Genomic DNA, 26206 nt, shown 5'->3' on the forward strand with positions numbered 1-26206 from the left:
ACAGACCTCTTCAGGTGGGAAGCGTTCAACACCTTCTTGCTCTACTCCAGAGGCCAGAAAAGCAGCTCGCTCCAGCAGTGGCTCGGTACAGGAGTACTTCCTGAACTACTTCGACCTAATCTGGCCCACAGTCACATCACAGTAACACAACCACACAGAGGCCTATGATAACAAAACAGAAAAGCTAGGAACACGGCTGGAAATTGAAGAGACTGGAAAGGAAGAGGGAAAGGGACTGAGAATCTGCCTGTTTCTACAGCCACATCCAGCATAAGAAACACCAGTGCATAGAGAGGCTGAGAAACGGGAAGAGAAAGCGACACCATCATTACGTTAGATCAACTGGAAACTTTCTCTTCTTGCACTACACCCTTCAGAAGTCCCTTTTCCCAGAAACAGTTGGTAGGAGACAGTTCTAATCCTTTTGCCATATCACCCCCAACCATAATCTGACAGACCTCTTTTTCAGTTTCTGCTTTCCTCTTAGGTAGGAGTATCAGGATTGAGCACCAGCACCTATGAAAGCAACCAAACCCTAAGGACTAGGAGTCGGATAGAATCTCTTCTTGACCAGCACATGAGCTTTATTCATTTTCTTTCTTGAGAACGAGATAGGATTTCATTTTCAGATACCATGTTTTATCTGATGTCTGCAGTAACCCAACTAAGAAAGGCACTATTCATTGTCCAGGAGAAAATTTTATTTTCACCTCCAAAAACTAGTGGATTGTCCTTGCGTTATATCACAAGTCAGAGGATGTGCGAAAGGTTACAGCACTTTAATTTCAGAGTTCAGTTGTCCTGTGAAGAATGCTGCCCTTCACAACACTTTCTAGGAAGATTTCAGAAACTTTGTAAACACACCTGTCTCACAGCACCAGGATTACAGTCTAAAACTAACACACTAATAAGCTGGTCACAACTCCCAACATGCCTCCTCCTCTCATTTCAACCCCTTCGTCCCAGAACACAGAGGTTGAATAGAATTTGGGGAAGTACAACAGAAAGCTGCTCTCTGCCAGTGGTGCCTTCCAGTATCACCATTTGCATAGCTAACACACCTGCCTAATCCTGTCATTGTAAAGCAAGAAAGCTCATTTTCCTATAAGTACTTTCCACTCTGTTGGTCTCCATATACATTAGCTCTGCTCCCTCAAGCTGTACAACTGTGTCATAACTCATCTGAGTCTTCTTTCCCTTAGCAGAACCAATCTGAGTCACACTTCCACCTCATCTGTCTGCCGAAGGTTGCCTGTAAGATCAGTGCATCTCTCTGCTTTCAGACACATGCCAGCCTGTGACCCAGAGCTCCTCTAGCTCACCGTGACCTCAGCTTGCCATTCCAGCAAGCAAGTCACCAAGCGAACGCTCAGCTGTCAGGACCAGGTGGCCACATCAGTAGTCATACGAGCTTCAGGCCTCTGGTGTCTGTGTCTGTGCAGCTCGGGGAGGTAGGAAACAACAGTGAACAAGAGTGGCAGGCACTGAACTGCCAGCCCTGCTGCTCGCCCCACTCACCCCCGTGAGCAGCAGAGACGTGTGAACCAGAAGCCAGCACTCACCCCGCAGGCACGGCCTCGCCCAGCAGGGCCGGGGGTGAGAGGGGCCAGGCCGGCCAGGCGAGGCAAGGGAACCCCACGACACCTGGCCCCGTCACCAGCCCAGCCACCAGGTCCGGCACGGCACGGCCTCCCTCCAGGCCACAGCAGGGCAGCTCGGACCAGACCTGGATCCCGGGACGGAGCTTACGCATCGCCGTGGAGGCGGGGGCCGCGGTGGAGCCGGGCGGGCCGGGGCGGTGCGGCCAGCCACGCCGCAAGGGGGCGCTGCCGGCGGAGGAGCACCCCGCTGAGCCAATCAGCGGGCCGGGCGGGGGCGCACGCGCCGCTGCTCGGAGCATGCTGGGAGATGCAGTCCCGTTAACGGGGCAGCCCGCGTATAATTGTCTCCCTAGGGACACTTGGGGACCTGCGCGGTATTTTCCGGCGTTTCTCCAGTGCCGCTGCGGGCTGCCCTCGGATCGCGGCGGGGGTCCCGGGCCCCGCAGGGCCGGCCCGCTGCTGCCGTGGAGATCAGGCCGTAGTGTCGCGGTGTGATTACGTTACCACAGCGACGGCCAGCACGGCATGCTGGGAAATGTAGGCCGTGGCGGGGGGAGCCTTCCGAGGGGAGTGAGGTTTGCAGCTGTGCTGGTGTCCGACAAACCTCTGCCTGAGGGGAGGAAGGAGAGGCCGGGGGGACCCCAGGCAGCCGCCAGCTGTGCTGGTGGTGTTTGTCCTTTTCACTGTGTGAGCGACTAACAACTCCAGACTCAACAGTCCAGTTCTGCCTCTAGTTGTACTCTGGCTCCCTATAGACCATCTCGCAGCTCTTCCCACAGCTTTGTTTTTTCAGCGGCCTGAGCCACGGTTACACAGTTGAACCATCTTACACTTGGACCTTGGACTCTTGGCGTGGAGCTGAAAGCTGGACAAAAGATGAAAGGAGGAAGGTTACAGAGAGACATTTACAATCTATAGGAGGAAGGTAAAGAGGAGCACACTTGGCATATCTTCTTAATGGAAACTGCACCAAATACAGTATCTTGCAACTTCACAGAAGTTGTTAAATTACATCATCAGTTTTAGAAGTAAACAGCTGTTGCTGACATTTATACCTAACAGGCACACACACATAATTTTCTTCCTCTAGTTCACTAATCTGAGAAATTACCATTTTCACTGTTTACAAAAAGCCATGTGTTTTTCAGTGGGGACATGTGAAAGATGAAGACAACCAGGGCCAAGTCAAGCTGGTCTTCAGGACCACACTGTATTGGGAACCACGGAAACATTTGGATTGGGAGGGGTCTCAGGGAGTCATCCAGCATCCCAGCGCCTTTCAGATGAGCTGCTCCAACCATGGTCCAGAACCTATCTAGTTATTCTGGCTTGGGGACAGGAGGTCATGGTGTTTGTCTTTGCTGAACTTAAGGAGGTTCTGCGTTTTGTTCCCTGAGCGATGCCACCCATACTTGGCTGCCACTTGGACTTCAAGCCATTGACAACGGCACTTTTACCTTGAAGGTCCTATCCCTCATCGTTACCTTGCCTGCCTGGCAGGGGGGCAGCTGCCATTCGGCGTCTCCTTCACCATCCTCTGCAGGAACAGGTTCCCAAGGGCCAAGGGGGAACACAGGAGCATTTCTCGGGCTCACAAAGGATGGGGTGAGGAAACCTGTAGTTTAGCTGCAGATTAGAGTGACAAGGAATGTGCAAGGGCAACTAGAAAGGCTTCTACAGACACCAGCAAGTGGAAAACCAACAATAAAAGGGTCCCAAGCTAAAATGACAGGAGCCAAAGCAGAAGACCACTCCTGTACCAGTATATTAAGCAGCATATAATTAATATTTGTTTATACTGAATCCGAACACCAGAGTACTACAAAAGTGTATCTCAGCATTGGTGTATGTGTTTTGTAACACTGTGACACTGCTGATACCGTAACCATCAGCAAGCATTTCATAATACAATCAAGCAGAAATAAAAAACTAATTATGCCATGAGAAGGGAAACAAGGGCTTGTGGTATAGAGGCAGAAACAAATACTGGAAAAACTTACACAAGTAGTAAAATCTTCAAGGTAAGAACTCAGGATAAGAACAAGCATGAAGGATGTCTGGTGGGAGCAGAACAGGCAGGAAGGATATTTGGTGAAACCTGAACAAGTCCAGTCCTAAAAATATGATAAACTATATCATGAGCAGATGAGACTCCTTTCTCCATAGAGAGTATGGCAGAGCTGGCCTCCAGATAAGGGAAATCTTTTCCACTGTACAAAAGGTTTCAGTTTTCCAAATTTAATACATACAATCACACCCATATGTAGGAGTTGTCTAAATTGGTCTTTTCATTAAAACATCTTGGCTGAGAGTTGTCTCAATAATTGTAAGCTGCAAAAATATAACTTTCTTCTGCATTTGGGATAGACTCCCTCTATAAACAGTGAGGAGAAAGAGATCCTTTTGGGATTGGATCCATCTGATCTGAGCTTCTGTTTTATGATAAGGTGAATCACCTTCTAAGTTGACTATTTTTTTCCTGTGATTACCAAATGAAGCCAGGAAGTTAGTTCAGATGCAGACATTACTAACAAGTCACCTACATTTAGTCAGGTGGTTCCCATCTCTTGTATTTTTATTATGTATCGCACCAGAAGCACACTATACCTTCTCACTTCTAAGAAAATCGCTGGGAAAATACTCTTCTCTCTACTGTTTTCCTTAGGGCATCCTTCACTTCTTTGTTCCTCAGGCTATAAATCAGGGGGTTCAGCATGGGAAAGACAACAGTATAAAATGCAGAGATCACTTTGTCTGTGTCCAGTGAGTAGCTGGAGCTGGGCCGTAAATATGTGAAGAGGAGGGAGCCATAGAATAACCCGACAGCCATCAGATGGGAGGTGCAGGTGTAGAAGGCTTTGTGCCTGCTGTCTGCCACGTGGATCTGGAGGATGGTGCTGAGGATGCGGGCGTAGGAGGCAGTGATGGCCAGGAAGGTGCTGGTTTGTATAAAGCCACACAGGGTGAAGAGAAGGACCTCGCTGGTGTGTGTGTTGGAGCAGGAGAGCTCCAGCAGCGGGGGGATATCACAGAAGAAATGGTTGATCACATTGGAGCTGCAGAATGACGATGTGAATGTGAAGGATGTGTGCACCAGCGAGGTCAGAGCCCCGCTGAGATAAGCCCCAGCGACCATGGAGGTGCAGACCCTGCGGGACATGGCAACGGTGTAGAGAAGAGGGTGACATATGGCTACATAGCGGTCATAGGCCATCGCAGCCAAAATGAGGCACTCGGCATCAGCGAAGGCGGCGAAGAGAAACATCTGTGTTGCACAGCCTACTGAAGAAATGGTCTTCCGCTGTGCTAACAGATTCACCAGCATCTTGGGAGCAATGGCAGATGAACAGCTAAGGTCTAAGAAAGATAAACTGCTTATGAAATAGTACATGGGGGTACGAAGGCAGGCGTTGAGCTGGACGAGGACAATAAGGCCAGCATTCCCCACCAAAGTGGTGGCGTAGATGAGTAGGAAGAGCCCAAACAACGGTTTCTCCACCTCCGGACGGTCGGTAAAACCCAAGAGAATGAACTCAGTCAGTGCGGTGCAGTTTTCTTCAGGCATTTCATTACCTTGTGTTTGGCTTCATACACAGAAGTTTTGTCAGGGGATCAGTCAGTCCTAGTGTGTAAGCAATGCAGAAACACGTTACATCCTTCCCAACTGGAACTGTAAGCATCTCACCCAATGTCAGAGGGGGAAACCAGTGCCTTAGAGGATGCCTACTGGAAGGAAAGCTTAGGAGGACATTCAAAGAGAGCTTTACAAGCACACTTTATATGTGGAATTCCTTCCTCTATATTCCTTTCTTATATATGAAATTGGACTTCAGGTGGGATTTTATTTAAGAGCTAGACCATAGTGCAGGTATAGAATAAACTTGGTATGATATATCTCTTGAGGAAAAACATATTATTTGAGTATAACAGCTGCTCCACATTTACCTGTGTGACCAGCAGAGTAAGGAGTTCAGGCACAGTTAATAATAATGACCTTTCTGAGGCAGCAGTTGGGTTGAACACTGAAAAAAATGGATTGAAATGCTGGAACATAAGCAGATATTTAATTTTTTTTTTAGCCAAAAAGAGATAAAATTATTTTGGAACTAACACAAATCATCGAGTCCAAAACGAAATATTGCATCTCATTGTGGGATTTCTTATGAATATTTTGTGGGTTTATTTTCCTGTGACTGATTAATTCTTAAGCAACTGATGAAAAGGAAGACAGCAATGTTGTTTTTAAATATTCAAAGACAATTTTTTTTAGATTTTCCAAGCAATTTTCCCCACTTTTTTTTTCCCCAAACTATTAATGGAATTTGAATTAGACTTGGTTCTCTAGAAAATTAATTCTGGGTATTTTACCTTTCCAGAAAAAGTTCATAATTTAACTTAACTTTGCAAAAGTTAAGATACCTTTCTGCTGATGCCAGTATAAATTCTAGGCAGGGCAGGTACATCTTGCTCACCTTTACCTTTACAGGAAATATAAGGATTACAAAAGGACATATAATAAAAGAATTGCTGACACAGGTCAGTTAAATAATCCTGTAGATATCTATGTTATGTGGACAAAGGCATGGACAAACCAGAAATGCCTATGTTCCTGAAAAAAAAAAAAAAAAAAAAAAAAAAAGCTGATTCATTCAGGGTAGGATACTAGATGGTTACAGTAGAGTCTGGGGGTTCAGAAAGAAGGTTTTAGTTCCCAACTCTAGTTACAACGAATCTCACCTGAATTTGGCTTTCTAAAGGTTGGTCTGGGTGCATCACCTTCAGCTCCATCTATAATCGTTACAGAGCATAGGGGGGACGCATCCTATCCAGCTATGTTTGTGTCTTTTGATGAGAAAGGAAGCCTGGATGACCAATATAAATACACTGCCAAAATTTGAGATGGTTACACTCAAGTGAGATGAAACCCATTTTAGGCAGCTGGGTTTGATCTTATTTTTCAAGATCCTTCATTCCTGGTGAAGGCTTGGTGCATCCTAAAATCTGGATCATTTTCTGGATGCAACTGTTTACTCCAGTAAATATCCGGGGTGACTCGGGTCATGACATAGGTCCCCCAGTTAGATTCCTAGCATAAGGTGACAAGTACCACAAAAATTCAATAGTGTTTTATTTTTAGCTGAGACCAGTTAAACAGAGACCATGTAAAATCACCATTTATTTTGACATTATCACAGGTAATTTGAGATATTTCTGGTGAAACTAAAAAAGAACATTTTTGCCCTGAAAAATATTCCTTGGTTATGCACATGTGGCTGTTTCTTCCTGTTTTCAGCTGTTGATCATGCTCAGAAATTAAGGCATGGAAATTCTAGCAGCTGCTAACAATTCAATGGTCTCTGATGAAGACCTACAGAGAGATTTCAGTTCCCAAATCAAAATTAGGTGCAAAAATTAAAAAAAGAAAACAACAAAACCCCCAAACCAAAACCACCTCCCTTTTAAAATATTTATTCATAATTATTTTTTCTTTTGTTGTATCATGATGCAGCAGTTCTTTTCCTTTAGCGCATCTGATATTCAGTCAGTCAACAGGGCAGCTGACTTCAAACAATTTCTACACAGCTCCCCGAATGGAAGGAAATTTTATGCATTAGAAGACTTACCTGCTAGGGAAATATTTCCTTTTTTTCCTGGATGCAGGAAATGTTTCTTTTGGGGAATGTCATAGATTTTATATCTTCCTTTTGGACACATGAGACCATGGTGTTCTCAAGGGAAGAGCAGAACAAACAATTAAAATGCTACTGGTGTTGTCCCAGTGTAGAAATGTTTCAATGAAATAATGCGCTCTAAAGATACTGTAAGCACTCTTGGAAGTGTCTGGGTAGCCAGGGATCAAGTTAGGAAAGCCAGAGCCCTGACAGAATTAAATCTGACCAGGGACATCAAGGGCAACAAAAAAAACTTTAACAGGTATGTCAGTGATAAAAGGAAGACTAGGGAAAATGTGGGCCCTCTCCAGAAGAAAAGGGGAGACTTGGTTACCCAGGACATGGAGAAAATGAGGTACTCAATGACTTTTTTGCCTCAGTCTTCATCGACAAGGGCTCCAGCCACACCATCCAAGACACAGAATGTAAAGGCAGGGACTGGGAGAATGAAGAACCACCCACTGTAGAAGATCAGGTTTAAGACAATCAAAGGAACCTGAAGGGGCACAAGTCCATGGGACCTGATGAGATGTCATCCATGGGTCCTAAGGGAACTGGCAAATGAAGTGGCTAAGCCACTATCCATCATATGGGAGAAGTCATGGCAGTCTGGTGAAGTTCCCACTGGCTGGAAAAGGGAAAACATAACCCCCATTTTTAAAAAGGGAAAAAAGGAAGACCCAGGGAACCACAGGCCAGTCAGTCTCACCTCTGTGCCTGGTAAGATCATGGAGCAGATTCTCCTGGAAACTCCACTAGGGCACATGGAAAATATGGTGGTGATTGGTGACAGCCAACATGGCTTCACTAAGGGCAAATCCTGCCTGATGAGTTTTGTGGCCTTCTATGACAGGGTTACAGCACTGATGGATAAGGGAAGAGCAACTGATATCATCTGCCTGGACTTGTGCAAAACAGTTGACACTGTCCTGCGTGACATCCTTGTCTCTAAATTGGAGACGCATGGATTTGATGGATGGACGACTCGGTGGATAAGGAGGACATGGACCTGCTTGAGTGGGTCCAGAGGTGGCCACAAAAATGATCAGGGGGCTGGAGCCTCTCCCCTGTGAGGACAGGCTGAGAGAGTTGGGGGGTTCAGCTGGAGAAGAGAAGGCTCTGGGGAGACCTTAGAGTGGCCTCCCAGGGCTGAAAGGGGCTCAGGAAAGGGGGGAGGGACTCTTGATCAGGGGTGTAGGGGTAGGTCAAGGGGTAGTGGTTTTAAACTGAAAGAGGGGGATTTAGATTAGGTCTAAGGAAGAAATTCTTCCCTGTGAGGGTGGTGAGGCCCTGGCACAGGTTGCCCAGAGAAGCTGTGGCTGCCCCCTCCCTGGAAGGGTTCAAGGCCAGGTTGGACGGGGCTTTGGGCAACCTGGGCTAGTGGAAGGTGTCCCTGCACATGGCAGGGGGTTGGAACTAGATCTTTAAAGTCCCTTCCAACCCAAACCATTCTGTGATTATATGATATGCTTAGACTGGAAACCCATAAATGAGCAAAAAAGTACTGAAATGAGAATGAACATTTTGGCAAAATGGAGTCCCAACCTGTGATCTGGAGTCATGGATACAAGGCCACTGTGACCTTGAAGCAATCACTTTTAGAAAAAATATCACAAATGCACCTTGCAATAATTTAGAAGGTGGAATTCTGGCAGTCATTAGAACTTTTGGTAACAAGATTATATCAAATTAAAAGGTGCTGGTTCTCCTTAGCTAAAGTCCCTATATCATACAGAAATAATACACCCAGATGAAGATTTAGAGCAGTTTAACTTCTTAATAAAAGTAGTGAAGTAACAAGTAGTTAATATTTTTCATTAATATCAGTTTAGTAGGAAAAAAAAAAAAAAGAGCTAATCCTTGTTCTTTCATGAGAGAGTTGTGATATTAATTGACCATGAATAAAGTAAGAATATCGAGCAGCTATCTAGGTGGACAGATACAATAAAAAAAAATCTTTCAATTCAACTGCTCTTCACTAGCAGATATTTAGCTTCTTTGACAAATGCACAGCTGATGCATTTTTCTGTTGGGAAATTTGTGTAACTTTCAACATTTTATTCTCCAACTAAAAAGCTCTATTTGCATTGCTTGTCTTTTCCTTCCTTATGTCTAGTTCATCTGTGCAATGGAGGGTATATATATGTTCATAGGCTTAAGGTCTTAGTTTCATTTAATCTGAACCAGAGACACTCCTCCCAGTAGTGTCCAATAACATCTAAATGGGATGAAGACAACTCTGTATGGCATGAAGTTTGTGTTGGTCATACCACCAGACCTCAGAGGCTCCAGAGGTCAGAAGAACCCTAAAACCACATGAAAACTCATCTTAACTAGTGTTAGGCACCTAAAAGTTATTAATCTAAGTAAGTTAGTTGGGTTCTTTTAGCTATCACTGGCAAGAAATAGACACTTCCAAAGGATGACTCATCCCATCGTAAAATAAGTTTCTAAGGAAAATGGCTTGTATTGCTTTCTGTAGGTCTCTCTCCCCCTTCCTACACTGACTATAAAATAAGCCCAGACAGCTAGCTTAGGCTTGCATAGCTCAATTTTATGTCTCTGAAATTATACAAAATGGATCCTACCCTTCCTACCCCATACGCTGTCCCTCTGCACTTAGGCAGAACACAGCTTGAAGCTCTGGGGTATGACTTCACAGATGACACCCCTGAGGCAAGACCCTAGATATTGACCAAAACAGTCACAGGGGAGGGAAGCAGAACACCATGTCAGAACTGGTTTTTATTTCTCCCATTTCAACAAAATGTCTGTGAAGAGATGGGAAAGCTCCACAGAGGTTTCCAGTATCTGGTGATGGATGTATTTGGACCTTCCAAAACGCTGAGCAAGGGCTAAACCATGACATGTGGCAGGGATGCAATGGATGCTCTGGTCTGGGGGGGGAGTGATGTGGGTAGGGAAATCCCCTCCAGAGCAATATGGGAAAATTAGCATGTTTGGGTTGTTACTCACCTCCACTATTTCATTTGATATTCTTACTATGGGGTTCATCGCTCAACTTAATTATGAGTTACTTGTCTAAGCCTAACTTCTAGACTACTAGGGAAATAATCACTCAAATCCTAAAGTATCCAGAGCTCAAACATCTATATATAGGCTGAATTCAGGAGAGGATTGTGTATCTCTCTTCTGATCCAATTGTGCTTTCAGAGACCAGTCATGTGTCTCAGATGATTACAGACTGTAAATCAGAAAAAAGATACATCTTAATGATCCGATAAGGAAGACTGACAGTGATGTAAACTATCTTTAGATTGAATAAGGAGAATGTGGACAGATTTCATCTTGCACATGTTGATACTGTTTTATGAGGGCAGGCAAAAACTTGAAGTAACAATTACCCTCCCTTCAAGTCGGGTACCTCTAGTTCTCGTATAAAGGCTGATCATTGCACGAGACCAACAATCCTCCGCAGCCTGTTGCTCCATATGTCCCCATGACTTAGAGGATCTGTGGCCAGAGAGAAAAATGTTGTCTATGTGAAAACAACACAAAAAGAAAGCTCCAGCTTCTTGTCAAAATAAGCATTAACATTACCTAGAGAAGAATAAAAATCCTCTGCTTATGTTCTGGAGGGTTTTTTTCATTGTTGGGTTTGTTTTGTTTTGGTGTTTGTTTTTTTTTTTTGTTTGGTTGGGGTTTTTTTTGGTTTTTTTTTTTCCTAATGAGCTCTGTATTCACGAATCAAAGACCTCAGCAGGCTGCAACCATTGCATCACTCAGTGGGATCCCTCCGGGACATGTACAGCACTTAAGGGAAGTAGGTTGTGAAAACTTCTTGTGAAGACCTCACCATTCCCCTGCTGACTGTGAGTTCCACCTCATCTGCAGTCGATGCCAGACAGAGGGGCAGAATGTGCCAACAGCTTGATCCATAGTTAGAGCTTCTCTAAATGCCATTGTGTCCAGCTTTCTAGTAGCATTTGCTCCTGAAGAAAAGAAAGCAACCTTTTTAACATTAGTTTCCAAGGTAGGAAAAAAATCCATAGCCTGAAATATTATAAAATTTGGCAGACTGTTATTTGTGTCACTGTTTTATTCTCTATCCTTACTCTGTACTTTAAATTTTGCACACAGAATGCACATAATTGCAGTCTATGCTCATATACACAACAGAAAAATATTAATGAATTTTGATATAAGGAACGCTAAAAGTAATGTCTAAAAATAATGTGGTCATAGAGAGGAAAATTGTTTTGACCTGATCTGGGTTCTTTTTCTTATTTTGGAAAACAGGAGAACAATGTGAATGTCCATGTGCCTTCTTTTCCTAATATGTGGAGGCTTTTGGACTCTTGCTCCTGATGTTTGTACTTAGAGTGAGAAATGACATTCAGGTCAGTACTTCACAAGAGAGGTCTCTGCCCTCACCCGGGGCAGATCTGTGATAGCTGCAATTCAGCCATTCTCTGCGGTTACAGCAGATGCAGGGTTGGTTTAAGACTTAAACATATCTGAGTCTTAATCTCAAACCACCAAAATCCTCAGAAGTTCTAATATTGGCTTGATGAGTGGTGAAATGTGGGGTAACTTCAAAAGAAGAATCATTTAACATTAAGCATCAACTTGTCATACAGACTAGTGTTGGTCACTGCAAATAGCACAGCTGGCTTGTCTAGAATTTCCTTCAGCACAGAGAATGATTAGCAATCAAGCTGTTGGGCTCTGCAAGTTGCTGCTAATCAACTGAACTACTGTAACTGTCTGAAAGTGCACTCTTAATTACTCTCGATACAATGCAAATAGCAACAGCTTAAAAGGTATTTCAGTCATTCAATTGTTTCAGTAAGAAGCTCCACCTTGCAAGATCAGACATTCATTTAATGCACCTGCAATTAACAGTTCTCATTTTCTACAGGACCCTAAAGAGAAACGTCAAAACAGCACCACAGTCTGAAAACGAGAGGCATTTTCTTGAAGTCAAGATTTTAAGAGAAGTGAAAAGGTAATTATGAGGTCGCAGTGTTCTTTGTTTCACCCACAGACATGCTGTTATTTAACATGCCTATAAAGTACGGTGGTCTGATTTGTCTGACTAAATATTATCCTCTACAGAGATAGACTTCTACAGCTTATCTAATCACTGTGTGCTCTTTATAAGCAGCAATGAGAAACCAGTACCTCTAAGAGGCAATTCATTTCACCCCAAAGTAAGTAAACATTTTAAATAGCTTACATTAATTTTGCCTTAAAGTGCCTACTTCTTTTCTGTGATGGTAAATGAAGCCTCAAACAGCTACCTCAGATGTAGCTTTCCACCTAAGTAGTAGATAAAGTTGGGCAAGATGGATTCTGTCTTCAGTGTTAGCGACTATGTTTCCTTCAATTTATATGCAACTCCTTTCTTAACGTTGGACAAAACAGGTGTGATTTTGTCAGGACACACAGACTTTCCTTCTGCCATTAGCACAAACAGGTTCAGGGACGCAGGGCAGGGTCCATGACTACAATGCCCCTGTCTTCTCCTTTGATTGGTTATGTTTGGAATTAGCAAATAAACTTTAACAAAACCATCATCTGCTTCTTAACAAACTGCTTTTCTACATGGGTGATTTTTTTTTTATTTTTTTTTTTTTTTAAAATTTGGGGGTATCTTCCTATGAGGACTTCTCAGAATTGCACTAGCCAACTTAAATGTTATCCTTAGAAGCTGAGAGCAATTTATTACTCCATTATTTAAGAACAACAGAGCAGATAACCAGAATCATCCTGTTGTTCCTCCACCATAGACACTGATAAGCATTTGAGAAAATTTAACAATAGAACTGAGCCGGAAATATGAAAAAGGATCAGAATGAATAACGAGTTTCTCCTCTTTCCTGGAACAATCTCAGTAATAGAACAAAAGTAATCCTTCTTTGAGACTGTAATTACAGAAGTGTTAAATGGATAACAGCAAGCTTCTCAAGAGAGCTGAGTTAAGCATCCTGTTCTTGCATACTGACAACTAGGTGTCCATTAAAATAAAGCAGCATCCAATTTTCTCCTATTACATGCCTGCCTGACGTTCGCAGTGTCATGACTTATTCTTCTAACCAGAGTTGTAACTTAATGTTCTTTGATTTCTCTCCTTCTTAAAGATTCAGGTTCATTAAGGGAATGTTCAGAAGAAACGAGACAACTGTTGATGAGTTCATTCTCTTGGGAATCACAGATATTTGGGAGCTGCAGGTCATTCTCTTTGTGCTGTTCCTTCTGATCTGCATCACCTCAGTGGTGGGGAATCTTGGCATGATTGCATTAATCAGGCTTGACTCCCGACTCCACACCCCCATGTACTTCTTCCTCTGCCACCTCTCTCTGGTAGACCTAGGTAACTCCTCAGCAGTTGCTCCCAAAATGCTAGTGAGCTTCTTTGAAGAACGGAAAGCCATCTCTCTGCCAGGGTGTGCAGCCCAGATGTACTTCTGTGGAGTCTGCATAATCACCGAGTGTTACCTGCTGGCTGCAATGGCCTATGACCGGTACGTGGCCATCTGTAACCCTCTGTTCTACATGGCCACCATGTCTCAAAAGTTTTGTGTCCAACTGGCCGTGGGATCCTATGTAGTAGCTACTGTGAATGAAACAGTGCTTGTCAGCTCCGTGTTCAGTTTACACTTCTGTGGCCCTAATGTCATCAATCACTTCTTCTGTGACATTCCTCCACTCCTGAAACTTTCCTGCTCCAGTACTACTGTCAACGAACATGTGCTTTTTGCCATTGCTACTTTTATTACACTCAGCACTTTAGTATTCATTGTTGTCTCTTATGGTTATATCCTTACCACTGTCCTGAGGATCTGCTCCTCAGAAGGCAGGCATAAAGCTTTCTCCACCTGTGCTTCACATTTGACATCAGTATCAGTTTTTTATGGGACTATGATCTTCATGTATCTCCGCCCCAGTTCTAGCTACACCCTGGACCAGGACAAAGTGGTGTCTGTTGTCTACACCCTGGTGATCCCCATGCTGAACCCCCTGATCTACAGCCTGAGGAACACAGAGGTGAAGGATAGTCTCAAGAGAATCCTAGAAAAAGTACTTGTTTCCTTTAGAAATCAAACGGGTAAAGAGGTGTCATAAACTAAACAAAATAAACTTGGACATTCTTGAACTCCAGTCTCCATTTGGCTGCTGACCATTTAAACTAAAAGCCAAAAGAAGACAGTAATCATGAGGACCCAAGTGCTTGTGCATGTCATTGCTACAAGATACAGTGAGCCACTGCCTTCTTTCTCCTCTGTCAGGGTGTAGCTATACTGTCTGATTTTACCCTTAAACCCACTAATTATACTCAAAGCCTCACGTGCACTCCTTTCCCACATACCACACCCTACTTTGAAGACTTGCTATTCTTTGTGTCACTCCATAAGGAGCTGTGTTCTCCTCTCACATTATTTAGTTCTTCTGGCAGATCTCCCTCAAGAGGGAGTGATGGGGCAAAGAGGAGATCCAGGTCCTCATGGATGTTTGCTAAAAATAAATCTGGGCTATTGTGTTTGAAACCAGGAGCATTTCCAATTGGCAGTGTAGTCTGAGTTTGCAGAAGCCAGGTTTAACATTACTACTAGCAGTGCTGTTTTAAGATCAAATAAATGCATGCTACATATGCACATTCCTCAGCAATCACACAGCTCAATGCAATCAATTCTATGTGACATCTTTATAGGACCCTATGCTCATACAGCAAACCCATCTATTTTTAAAAGACAAACAAGAAAAAGTCCTGGCTGGGGATTTAAATAGAAAATGTAATCTAAGATGATGGGTCACCACTCACAATTACTTATTCATTAGCAGAACCAATGCTAGACCACACCACATCAACTGAACCCCTTATAAGGGTCAGAGAAAAGGAGAGCTTTTGCCTCAAAATACTTGTGGGGAAGCTCCTCCTATGTGCCACACAGGAAAAGTTACTTTGGGAGATACAAATTTCACCCCTTTGATAGTGAAGTGCTCAGAGCCAAGTAAATATGAATTACTGTTAGATACACAAAATTAGGGACATGATTCTTAGCCATGCAGAAACAGAGTGGTTCAGACACACCTGTGACAACATTCATCACAAGAAAGATGGAGGATGACTAGTTCCTAGCTTGCCATCAAATTCACTGAACGGACCATGAAAAACTACTGGATATGACATGAGAAACCACTGGACATAACAAATAACAGTGAGGAGCTGTCAAATTAACAGCACCATGAGAGACAGACAAATTTCACCAGTGGTCAGAAGGGCACCAGAGGTGCTAGAGGTGGGTAGACCACAGAGGTGGTTGAAGAGCAAGCACTCGGCACCCTTTGTGCTGCCAACCCTCACAAGGCCAGCAGTACCTAGGAACCATACCAGAAACACCACGGGTCTAGTTTACCTGGGTATCAGGAATAGCAAAATCAGATGTGAATGTAGCAAAACTGGAAAGAACGTGGAGAAGTGATCAGGGTGTTTTTTTATGTGAGAGGAGACAGTGGGGGAGAAACTGAGGTATCATGGCTGATGAGGGAAGAGCAAGAAGGGGACAACAAGAGAAGCGAGGTGGTAAAAGGAGCTGGTGGTCTCTAAGCAGGCTGCTGGTCAGTTTGTCTGGCTTGACCACTGCAGCTGGGCCCAACCTCTTATTAAATTGTATTCACAATGATGAGCTATGTATTTATGACTAATTCTGCCAACAACTGGGTTTTAAAGCTTAGAAGTTCTTTTGGGGAAGAGATGCAGAGATGCCAGGTATAGGCGATGCAATATTTCACCATAGTCAGCTGGGACATCAAACACAATAAAAATCTTTCAATATGGCACACAGATAGCAGGAAATACACACACCTAGTAGAATGAGGGTTCCTGGTCACTGCCACTGTATGTAGTAGTTAGGGAACAGAAGGAAAAAGGCTTTAAGAAGAGATGGAGCAGAACATCAGAGCGTAGCCCTAAAACCAATAAATTTTGTGAATAGAAAGGAAAGGGATTTAATATTGAAGATACTCAGGGGTATTTTATACCTGAGTTAGACAGATTGAGCTGTGTTCTTTTTCAGAGTCCAAGGAAGTTTAGAAGCAGAGGCGTGTTCCTGCAACATATCCACGTGGCTACTGTCAGGGAGCTGCAAGGGCCAGCTGGTCCCCAAGGGATGGGATGCAAGGAGCCAAGGGGGACGTTGGGACAGGCAGTGCCTCGATCCTGGAGCACAGACCTGCAGGGGCTGAACACAGTGGGCAGAGCCAAGGGCTGGCAATGGGCTCTATTAACAGCCCCAGCAAGTAATGACCTAGTTACAGGGTCTACCCACAGCATACCATCAGGATTGACGGGAGATGGGCCAGGAACAGAGTTGGAGACAAACCTTCACTCTTGATCCAGCATCCATCCAGGAGGCAGAGACACAGCACACTCAAGGAAAGTCTAATAGCCCTAGACTGAGCTTAAAATGGGGCTCCTGGGTCATGGGCAAGGAGGGGCATGTGTGTGGAGTGGTCCAGATGAGACTCGTCAGGGCCATTAAGTCCTGTTAGTGCCCTCAAGGCCCTGGCAGTTTCTAAGGTGAAGTCAGGAAGTAGTAGCAAGAAGGTTCAGTTTTGGTCATGAATTAGCAGAATAATATCAGTGAGAGGGTGAATCTCTGTAAGAGGAGTGATTCTTTAAGAGAAGTTGAGGAACTCATTAAGACTCCACTGGTAAGGGCAGTCCTATGCCATTTAACCCCTCCCTTTGCTGTCCAAATTGAAAGAACTAAACATAAACCTCACTTTCTGAATCAGCTCAAATACCTGCTTTACATGATAGTAAGTTTTCAAGGAATCACAGCTTCCCAGGTAGAGGAAATATAGTTTCTAATATATGAAAATACAAAGTGCTTAAAGGGTGGCTACAAAGAGGACAGAGGCCATATGGAGCATATGGAGAAGACAAGGGGTGACAATTTGCACTAGGAGACATTTTATCTTGACATGAGAAAGCAACTTTTTACAGAACAGTCGTTCACTGGAACAGCCTCTCCAGGGATGTGTTAGAGTCCCCGTCACTGGAGGATTTCAAGGTGCAATTGGACAGGGTGCTAGATAATCTCATCTAGGTTCTCTTTCCCACTAAATGTTGGACCAGATGATCTTTCAAGGCCCCTTGCAACCTAGGCTGTTCTATGATGATTCTGTGAATTGCCACCAAAGTAATAAACACTATTCCACGTGTGTGTGCATATGTATGCGTGTACAGTCCAAGGTGAATGATAGTTCCGTGTTAGTCTTTAATCTTCTTGTTCTCAGTGTTTATGTTGGCTCTGGGGATTGCACAGCGTCTAAACAGCTCATCTCGCATATTGTGTGTGCGTAAGTATTTAAGAGAGTAAAAAAGACTTTCAGTGGAAAACAGCCCACTTAGAGGAAACATGAAACAAACTTAGTCGCTGAGTCCAGATTTTTGCAGTTCAGATGGCTGAAGTTAAAAAAACCAAGTGTCTGCTGAATCCTGTGCAGTTCCTCCAGAATCTCTTCTGACTTCTGGAGGTGTCTGTCCTGGGTCCAGGCAGATGGGAAAGAGATGACTACCTGGTGCTCGGGGAAGCCATCCAGACTGTCCATTCCACCACTGCCTTCCCACCCCACTGGCCCTCGGCAAGTCATTTGACCAAATATAGGTATTTATCCTCCTCTTCCCAAACAGATATCAGTCACTCTCTAGAAATGCTGATTCCTCTGAGCTGAAGTGGAGGAAGCATTGTTTCCCTTGTGCTCTGAAACCAGCTATTTTCCCTGTTAACTGTACAGAAAGTTAGTAGCTTAGACCTAGACAACTAACTTTTGGACATCTGAGGAGGATTTCACCTTATGAGATGTATCAGATTCTGCATCTCCTGATGTCTTCAGAATGAAATTGGAGTATTGGTGTGTTTCACCCTCATAGAAGTAATATGACTTAAAATAGGAATAACTGGATAAAGTTCCATGCATAGACAATCCTTTAAAAACTCCACAAATCTATTAAAATATTTGGTTTCTTAAGATTTGAAGTGTAACATACAGTTCAACAAGTCTTGAACAGAGAACAGGCAATTTAAGAACTTTTACTACAACTACAATTGTTTATGATTAAATACTTAAAACTATACTTGGGCTTGTGCTTACAAGAAGTAATTACAATGTTACCTCTGGGACCACTTCCCTTTGGCATTTAAAATTAGTTATGGGGTCTCAAAAGCGAAATTTTAAAATGGGATTTCAATTCTTCCACTACTTTGCTATCACTTTAAATGAGTTAAATCTTTGTGAAGGACCAAGGCACTCCACATTTATTTCTTACCTACAGATATCTAACATTTCTTGGGACTGGGGAGAGTGTCTGTAATTTTCTTTTGTGTATTCTGCTATCAGTATTCCTGTTATTGGATGAGTTTCAACCTTCTTGCAGATTCAACATTTTCAGGTACAGAAAGAACATTCTTTAATTTTATAAATCTTGAACAGAGATGTGTCAGGATTATTTCAAGGTATTTTGGTCTGTATGAGAATTCACGTATGTCCAAGGTATGTTTGTCCGTGCTGATAGTTATGTCGTAATAAGATGGTGGTTTCTCTAAGAAACCTCTTTCAACCTTGAGCAAAGTACTTACTTTATTTTTGTCTACTTTTTTCTCACCTATAAAACCTAAATGACTCTCATCCTTCAAACTGCTTTGAAATTAGAAGATGTAAAGTTCAGAGCTTGTGCTACCTACTAACATCAATAATATGAGGAGAGGATTTTCAGAGATAGGTAAGTGATCTAAAAGCACAGCTCTCAAGTCCATGGAATTTCTCATGAGCCATTTGGTCTCAGATACTCCAAAATATTTAGAAAACTAAGTCCTATAGAAAATCCCACTCGAGTTTTTTATACTATTGCTAGAGTAAATTTCCCTTCTTGCTCCCAGAGGCTTACAGTTTTCAGATCCTGAAGGATGTTTTTTGATGCGGTATGATATTCATTAAAAACATTGCCACAACTGGTTTATTGAAGGCAAAATTTAATTGATCTGTGCCTACACAGTGTAATTATGTAAATTATAAATGCCTGAACAGAATCAGAAGTTGAATGTAGCTGCTTATGTTGGCACAGGCTTTTAAAGGGTTGTGCATATATGTGCTTAATGAGAGAAAGATGTCTTTCAGTTTCTACATCCATCTTAAGAAAGATGCTGAATTTGATGTTATTCAAGTTCTTATAGTTGACATCATAATGGATAGAGTCCACTTAGTCTAGAGAATTCATTTCTTGATTAAGAATTGGATTAATCTCATTAAACGTCAGGGATCAAACCCATCTCACTGAAATTTAGGTGTTTAGGTATGAGCCAATTGCCACATTTGCACAGGTGCCAGTGAAAAGCTCTTGATACAATTCATACAAATCCTATGCAGCTCTTTTATCACATGTGCTTGTCCCATGCAGATGTCTTGGATACTGTGGTGTACAGTAAGAAGCACCGATGCTTCGGCACCTTAAATCCTTCCTTTCAAGTCAGGAGGGATGCACCTGCCTTGGCTGACTAGGAGATAGGTGCTGAGCAGGCTGGGCTCCCTGGGCTGCAGTGCTGTTGTACGGACTGGTGTGGTAGCTCTGCCATCTCACCTACCTGAAACAGTAATCTTGGGCTGAGGCAAACTGCCTCCTTGAATTGAGCTTTTTAAGATTATTTGTCAACCTCCCTTCCAGAACAGTTTTGGAAAGGTCCTTCATTTTGCAATGCTTTCCCTTGACAGCATAATTGCTAATTCAGGCTGTGAGAGTCTGCTTGGTCTTAAAAACACAGGATAGGATTCAGTTTCAGCTTAAGGCATCAGATTTAGGCACCTACATATAAACATTTATATGTAAGTTATACATCTACATTTCTGTCATGACTAAGGAATAAATCAGATGTCAATGTTAAGTCCAGAAGTCTACTCAGGATCTCAGGAACAGCTGAGAAGTTGAGATAGATAAAGTTATCATCTACTAGCTGGTCATCTGAATTGCCCTTTAGAGTCCATTGGCTGTATCAACTAGGCATCCAAATCATTTCTTCAGGCACAGCAGTCTGGTACCACTTGAGACATCCTGGTGTGACCTGTCATTTGTCCAATTTTCATTCCAGAGGAGCACAAGCCCTCCAACATCCCTGCATCACATGTGACAGCCGCCTTCAGAAGTCTTAGATACCCTACAGCATATCAAGTGACATTTATTAGTGTCTTCCACAGCGTTATTAATGTAGGCATTCTGCTACACTCCTTCTACTGCATGAAGACTCAGGATCCAGCAACTGTCACCAAATACTACTTGCAAACTTTCTTGTCATGGTAAAGCCTTAAAACATCTTAGACAATGCTGCGTAAAGACAGAACATGAACAGCAGGAGCTATAGTAATGAGAATGCCACAAGGTCCTAGATATACATTAAGGTAGTTGGACATATTTAATTTGTTAGATGTGGTCTGTGTGATGAATTTTGCTTTATTGCAGGAAAAGGATACAGGTCTGTGAATATTTGTCCAGAAGAGTAGATCTGTGTCATAATGAGAGTGTCTGAAGGACTCCAGAAGTCTGTTTCATGTTTCTTGCTATGTTAAGAAAGGATATTGATAACTGGGATTTTAATACATAATCTTTTGATCTACATAATCTTTTAATCTTTTTGAATTTTCTAAAGAGGATTGTAACTCTGTTGGGCATTAAAATGTGTATAAGTTAGGCATTCTTCTGTTAAATCTGTGTGATTAGACTGCAACCAACATGAGCAGGGGTTCAGCTAAATGTACCATGAGAAAACTTTCTCAACATATTCTCATTTCTCTGGTCACTGTAATAGATAATATAAAATGGATGGTATGTTGTGTCTCGTATATTATTTTCCACAGCAGATTCTCCCCCCTTCAAAGAGAAATATAAGCTCGTTACACTTATTTTGCAACGGATTTGAGTTGACTTTGTTACTGTTTCATATCTTGACAGTTAAACCACTGGAATAATAATGGCCAAGGAAAACCAAAGTGTTGTGACAGAGTTCATCTTTCAAGGCCTTTCCTCCCAGCCAAGGACACAGACTGTTCTTATCATAGTGTTCCTGGTTTTTTATCTGTTCACAGTTATTGGGAACATCATGATCATTACAGTGATCAGAGCTGATAGCCAGTTGCAGTCACCCATGTACTTTTTCCTTGCCAACCTGTCCTTCTTAGACATCTGCTACATCTCCAGCAACATCTCCCAGATGCTGGTGAACCTCTTGACCAAGAAGAGGACCATCTCCTTCTCTGGATGTGCGGCTCAGATGTATTTCTCTCTGGCTTTTGGCATGACAGAATGTGTCCTGCTTGGGGTCATGGCCTATGATCGATACATGGCAATATGTCACCCCTTGCGCTACACCGCTGTCATGAACAGGAAGGTTTGCATTCACATGGTGGTGGCTTCCTGGACCAGCAGCCTGCTGAGCTCCATGGTCATCAACAGCCTCACCTTGTGGCTGCCCTTCTGCGGGCCTGACCTCTTGAACCATTACTTCTGCGAAGTACTAACAGTGCTGGCCTTGGCCTGCGCTGACACCGTTCTTGTGGTGTTGGTCATCTTCATCTTCAGCATCCTTATAGCCTTCATCCCCTTTCTTCTGATCGTCACCTCCTACGTCTACATCCTTTCTGCCATCTTGAAGATTCACTCTGCACATGTGCAATCCAAGGCCTTCTCCACCTGTGGATCTCACCTGATGGTGGTAACCATATTCTACGGGACAGCTCTCTGCAAATACATGAATCCTAAGCCAAGGCCTCCACAGGACAGGGACAAAGTGGTTGCAGTGTTTTACACCATCATAGTCCCAATGCTGAACCCCCTCATCTACAGCCTCAGGAACAAGGACATGAAGTGTGCCCTGAGAAGGGCAATGAATAGACCCAAATTCCTGTTTATTTAAAGGCTTTATTCAAAGGTGCTATTGCATTTAGTTCTGTGAATTGAAATAATACTCAAACATGATTATCTCTCCACCTGCAATTGTCCTAGACTTATTTTTACAAAGGCTGAGATGAAATCATAGATGTTCTAAATTCAGCAGCACCGAAACAAAAAGACCTTCCATACAAATAATGTTCTAAATAAAGTTTGGGATTTGGCCTAAAACCCAGAGGCTAATTAAAGACATTGTGACTTCAGCCTGCCTCACTCTGGCAATTCATTTAAAATAGAAGTGGTCAAACTCCTTGCTTGGGTTTTTGGGCAGATTGCTGTCCCCTGGGGGAAGGTCCCATGCCAGATTTCTACCCCTACTGCTATATACCACCTTTGAGTGTGCCTAGAGGAAAGGTTTGGGTCAGCTGGCCTAGGTCCTTGCTGGGGTAGGATGTGTTGCCACTTTGGTGAACAACTAATTTTTCACAGCCCAGCAGAGACTGGCAGATATGAAGACAGATATTCCTGCTGCTCAGCACCATCCCAGAGGAAGACCCTCCAGGAGCATTAGTTATCCTTGAATAATGTCAGGTGAGCAATCCCAGAATTGAGTTTGGACCTGGTGGGCTATGTACTGGAGAAGCCTGCATCTCCTGCAGTCTCTTGGGACAGTGTAGGTGAGCCCTTGGATAGATGAAGCTTTTAGCGGGTAAATAAAAAGATAAATGCAAAGATATTCAGTGCAGAGTAAGTCAGAAAAGGGGTAGTGTAGCCAGAACCAGACACCAGCCTTTTCCTAGACAAGCCCAGGCTCCCACCACACCTAAAGGACTCCTTAGCTTTTTTTTAAATATTCTTCCCATGAGTGAAAGATAGGGAAGATAAGGCGAAGCTAAAGTACCTGATTAGTGAAGGCAAACAAATGCATATGAACTGTACATGTAGGGAAAACAGGAGATTTCTTAACCCTTAACAAGGCTAAATAAGAGGCCTTGTCTAGCAGTAGATGGAGGCCATAGTCATAGTGTGACCCACTGGAAGCCTCTCAGCGGGCCTGAACTCCAACATCAGCTAAGTCATTAAATCTATTTCCATCACAAAGTACACTTCTCCCCTTCCCAAAACAAGGAACGCCCCTGAGTGGCAGCCACCCAAGAGTCATCGGTTTAACAAGCCCTTCTGGGCATCTTGAAGAAGCCTCTAATGATCTTGAAACCTTCTTAGAAAGCTCATAGTAAACTTACCTCATTCTTCCTAACAAGCCCCTGGGGACAACTTCACAGACACTGAGGAGAATAAAACTTTTATCTTTATTAAAGGCAGCAAGCACTTCTAAAACAGTTTAGTTTGTCACAACTATTCTACATCCTGGAGTTGGTGGTTGGAGAGTTTATGGGTTGGCGTGTGATTTTCCAGGTCTCCACTCAGTTGGTCCAGAAGTTACTGCTGGAGTTTGAAGGACAATGGCTCTGTGCATCACACCACCAGTAGCGGAGAGAGCAGCTGCCCCTGGCCAACAACTTCTGGGTGGTAGAAGTCACTCAACACCTTGCAAAAAGTGCCTGGGGCATCACAAGGGGTTCATCAACAGCCACAGCCATGGCAGATGATGAACCAGATTCAGGGTTCATCCAGGGGCTCCAGTCAGAAGCAAAAGGTGATGTGGCTGGAGACAAAATACAGTGTACATACATTTGTCCATCCAGGATTAAAACTATCTACAGCACAAGTCCAAGGTGTGTCCAGGAGCCAGATGTAGGCAGGCACATCTACAATGAGGTGCAGGGAAGGCCTGAAGGGCCCCTAAAGTGGGCGGTCCTAGTCCGTAGAGGGGTGAGAGCATTGATGTGCTGGAGGGGGAAAAACACTGGTCAAGGCTGATCAGTACCCCTATGACCTACAGCTGCCGTCAGGGTCCTGACCCACGTGAACCACCTCAGTTCACAGATGCCAGCTGTGCTGGTGGTTCTCAGTTGCTTTCTGCTGCTCGAGGGGCTGCAGGCTGTGAGACGGTCTGCTCCAGCACCAGCTCTCTCAGTAAAAGCATGGCTTGACCTGCAGCTATCCCCGGCTCATCCCGACACTTGCCCTCCATCTCCCTCCCTTGCACATGTCAAAACATAGTCCTGTCCCCTACTGCGTCACAGCCTTCCATCTCCCTGACACATGCTGCTGCTTAAAACCAGTTCACTTTGATAGGGTATTGAATAGCATTAATGTGTTAAAAATGCTGAATGTTGTGAAAAACGCTATCAGTCCTAGTGAATTCACTCTTCACACAGGCCAATGTCTTGGCAGGCTTAGGGGAGTTCATAACCTCTCACTTCAGGCTGGAGAAGGGGACACTAACATCTTATTTCTCCTTGAGAACTTCTTGGCATGGAGCACCTGCCTGAATCATCAGAGAAGTGGTGCATGGTGTGAGCTCCTCGATGCAACCCGGAGCCAGCCTGTGTGAGCACGGGGAGAATCGAGAAACGCCCAGCACAGGGCAGGGGTCTGCACCCTGAGGTGCTCTCAGGGATGTCATGCATGAGGAGAGGCTGAGCAATAGGATGGCTAATGAAATTCAGCATATCTATATATAAATCAATGCACAGGGGGAAATAAAAAGCATTAACTTCAGCTCTGAGCTCCAGATTTTGTACTTGATCACTGTTTCATATTCTGCGCTAAACTAAGTAGATGGAAAAGGTGCCTCTGGTTCTTAATATAAACGAGAGAATAAAATTTACTTTAAGAAAAGACTCACAAAATGAATTTGAATAAATCATTTAATGTGTTCTTCATATATACAGAAAACTGTATTCAGTTCAAAGATATGAAGTTACACATTTACTATCCTGGAGGCTAGTGGTGGCCAACAAATAAGGTAGTGCAACATTTTATGATACAGCCTAAAATTATTCAGATATATAACATAAGTTTGTTCAGAATCAATAAAACTTTATATTTTATCATGGCTTTTAAAATATTCTTCATTTATTTCTACACATTAAAACTCATGCTCACTCAGCATATGCATTAAGCATTCTGGAAATATGGATTGCAGTCAGACTGCTTAACAAAAATGGAAAACAGAAACAAATACTTCTGGTTAACCATAAAAGAGTGATAGAGGTTCTAAGTAGCTGCACATATTCTGATGGGAATTCCAACCACTGCACCCTGGTTGTTCTGTCATTCAGAGACCTACAAAGACTGGAGAAATGGGTCAAGAGGGACCTCATGGAGTTCAGCAGAGTCCAGCACCCAGGGAGGAATAACCCCAGGCACCAGTAAAGGCTGGAGGCTGACCAGCTGGAAAGCAGGTTGGCAGAGAACCACCTGGGTGTCTGGTGGGACACCAGGATGACCATGAGCCAGCCCTTGTTGCAAAGTAGGTTAAAATCCTCCTGGACTGTGTTAGGAAAAGCATCGGAAACAGGTCAAGTCAGTGAGACCACACCTGGGGTGCTGTGTCCAGGTCTTGGCTTCTCAGCAACAGAGACACAAGGACACACTGAAACAGGATGGGTGAGGGGGATTAAGGGACTAGAACATCTCATACCAGGAGCAAGCTCAGGCAGTTCAGCCTGGAGAAGACTCGGGGGGCTCTTGTCAGTGTAAAATACCTGTTGGGAGCAGAATGAAGAGAACAAAACTGAACTCTTCTCAGTGGTGCCCAGTGAGAAGACAAATTGAAATACAGGGAACTCCACTGAAACATAACAAAAATCTTTATTCCTCTAAAGGTGATCAAGCACTGAAAACCCAGAAAGGTTGTGGGGTCTCCATCCTTAAAGCTATTCAGAGTGGACATGTAATTGACCTGGCTTTGAGCAGGTGGTTGGATGAGGTCACCTCCAGAGGTCCTGTCAAACTTCCACCCTCCTGTGATTCTGTGTGAAGATCCAGACCATCAACATCTCTGGCTCCTAGACTTACCTTTTACCTTGTTTTGCACAGTGGCATCATGGCTATTACATGTGAGGTAGCGTAACTAACTTGGCAAGAAGTCTGTACTTGAGACAAGACCGATGCAGCTA

General features: G+C 43.5%; 3 protein-coding genes across 3 annotated transcripts; 2 read left to right on the forward strand and 1 right to left on the reverse strand.

Moving 5' to 3' along the window:
- Nucleotides 1-4218: 4218 nt before the first annotated feature.
- Nucleotides 4219-5166, reverse strand: LOC141965812 (olfactory receptor 5AS1-like). Its single transcript, XM_074917851.1, has one exon. The coding sequence runs from the start codon at nucleotides 5164-5166 to the stop codon at nucleotides 4219-4221; it is 948 nt and encodes a 315-aa protein (XP_074773952.1).
- Nucleotides 5167-13396: 8230 nt separating this feature from the next.
- Nucleotides 13397-14362, forward strand: LOC141966172 (olfactory receptor 5AR1-like). Its single transcript, XM_074918605.1, has one exon. It carries the CDS (start codon nucleotides 13397-13399, stop codon nucleotides 14360-14362), a length of 966 nt encoding a protein of 321 aa, XP_074774706.1.
- A 6899-nt stretch (nucleotides 14363-21261) lies between these two features.
- LOC141966173 (olfactory receptor 2K2-like) lies at nucleotides 21262-22203 on the forward strand. Its single transcript, XM_074918606.1, has one exon. It carries the CDS (start codon nucleotides 21262-21264, stop codon nucleotides 22201-22203), a length of 942 nt encoding a protein of 313 aa, XP_074774707.1.
- Nucleotides 22204-26206: the final 4003 nt, after the last annotated feature.

The sequence above is a fragment of the Athene noctua genome, chromosome 14 (assembly GCF_965140245.1).
Source record: "Athene noctua chromosome 14, bAthNoc1.hap1.1, whole genome shotgun sequence".
In the NCBI taxonomy this organism is placed as follows: Eukaryota; Metazoa; Chordata; class Aves; order Strigiformes; family Strigidae; genus Athene; species Athene noctua.

Excerpts from the sequence above, each read along its gene's own strand:
- LOC141965812 (XM_074917851.1), bottom strand. The coding sequence starts at position 5,166 with ATGCCTGAAGAAAACTGCACCGCACTGACTGAGTTCATTCTCTTGGGT.
- LOC141966173 (XM_074918606.1), top strand. The coding sequence starts at position 21,262 with ATGGCCAAGGAAAACCAAAGTGTTGTGACAGAGTTCATCTTTCAAGGC.
- LOC141966172 (XM_074918605.1), top strand. The coding sequence starts at position 13,397 with ATGTTCAGAAGAAACGAGACAACTGTTGATGAGTTCATTCTCTTGGGA.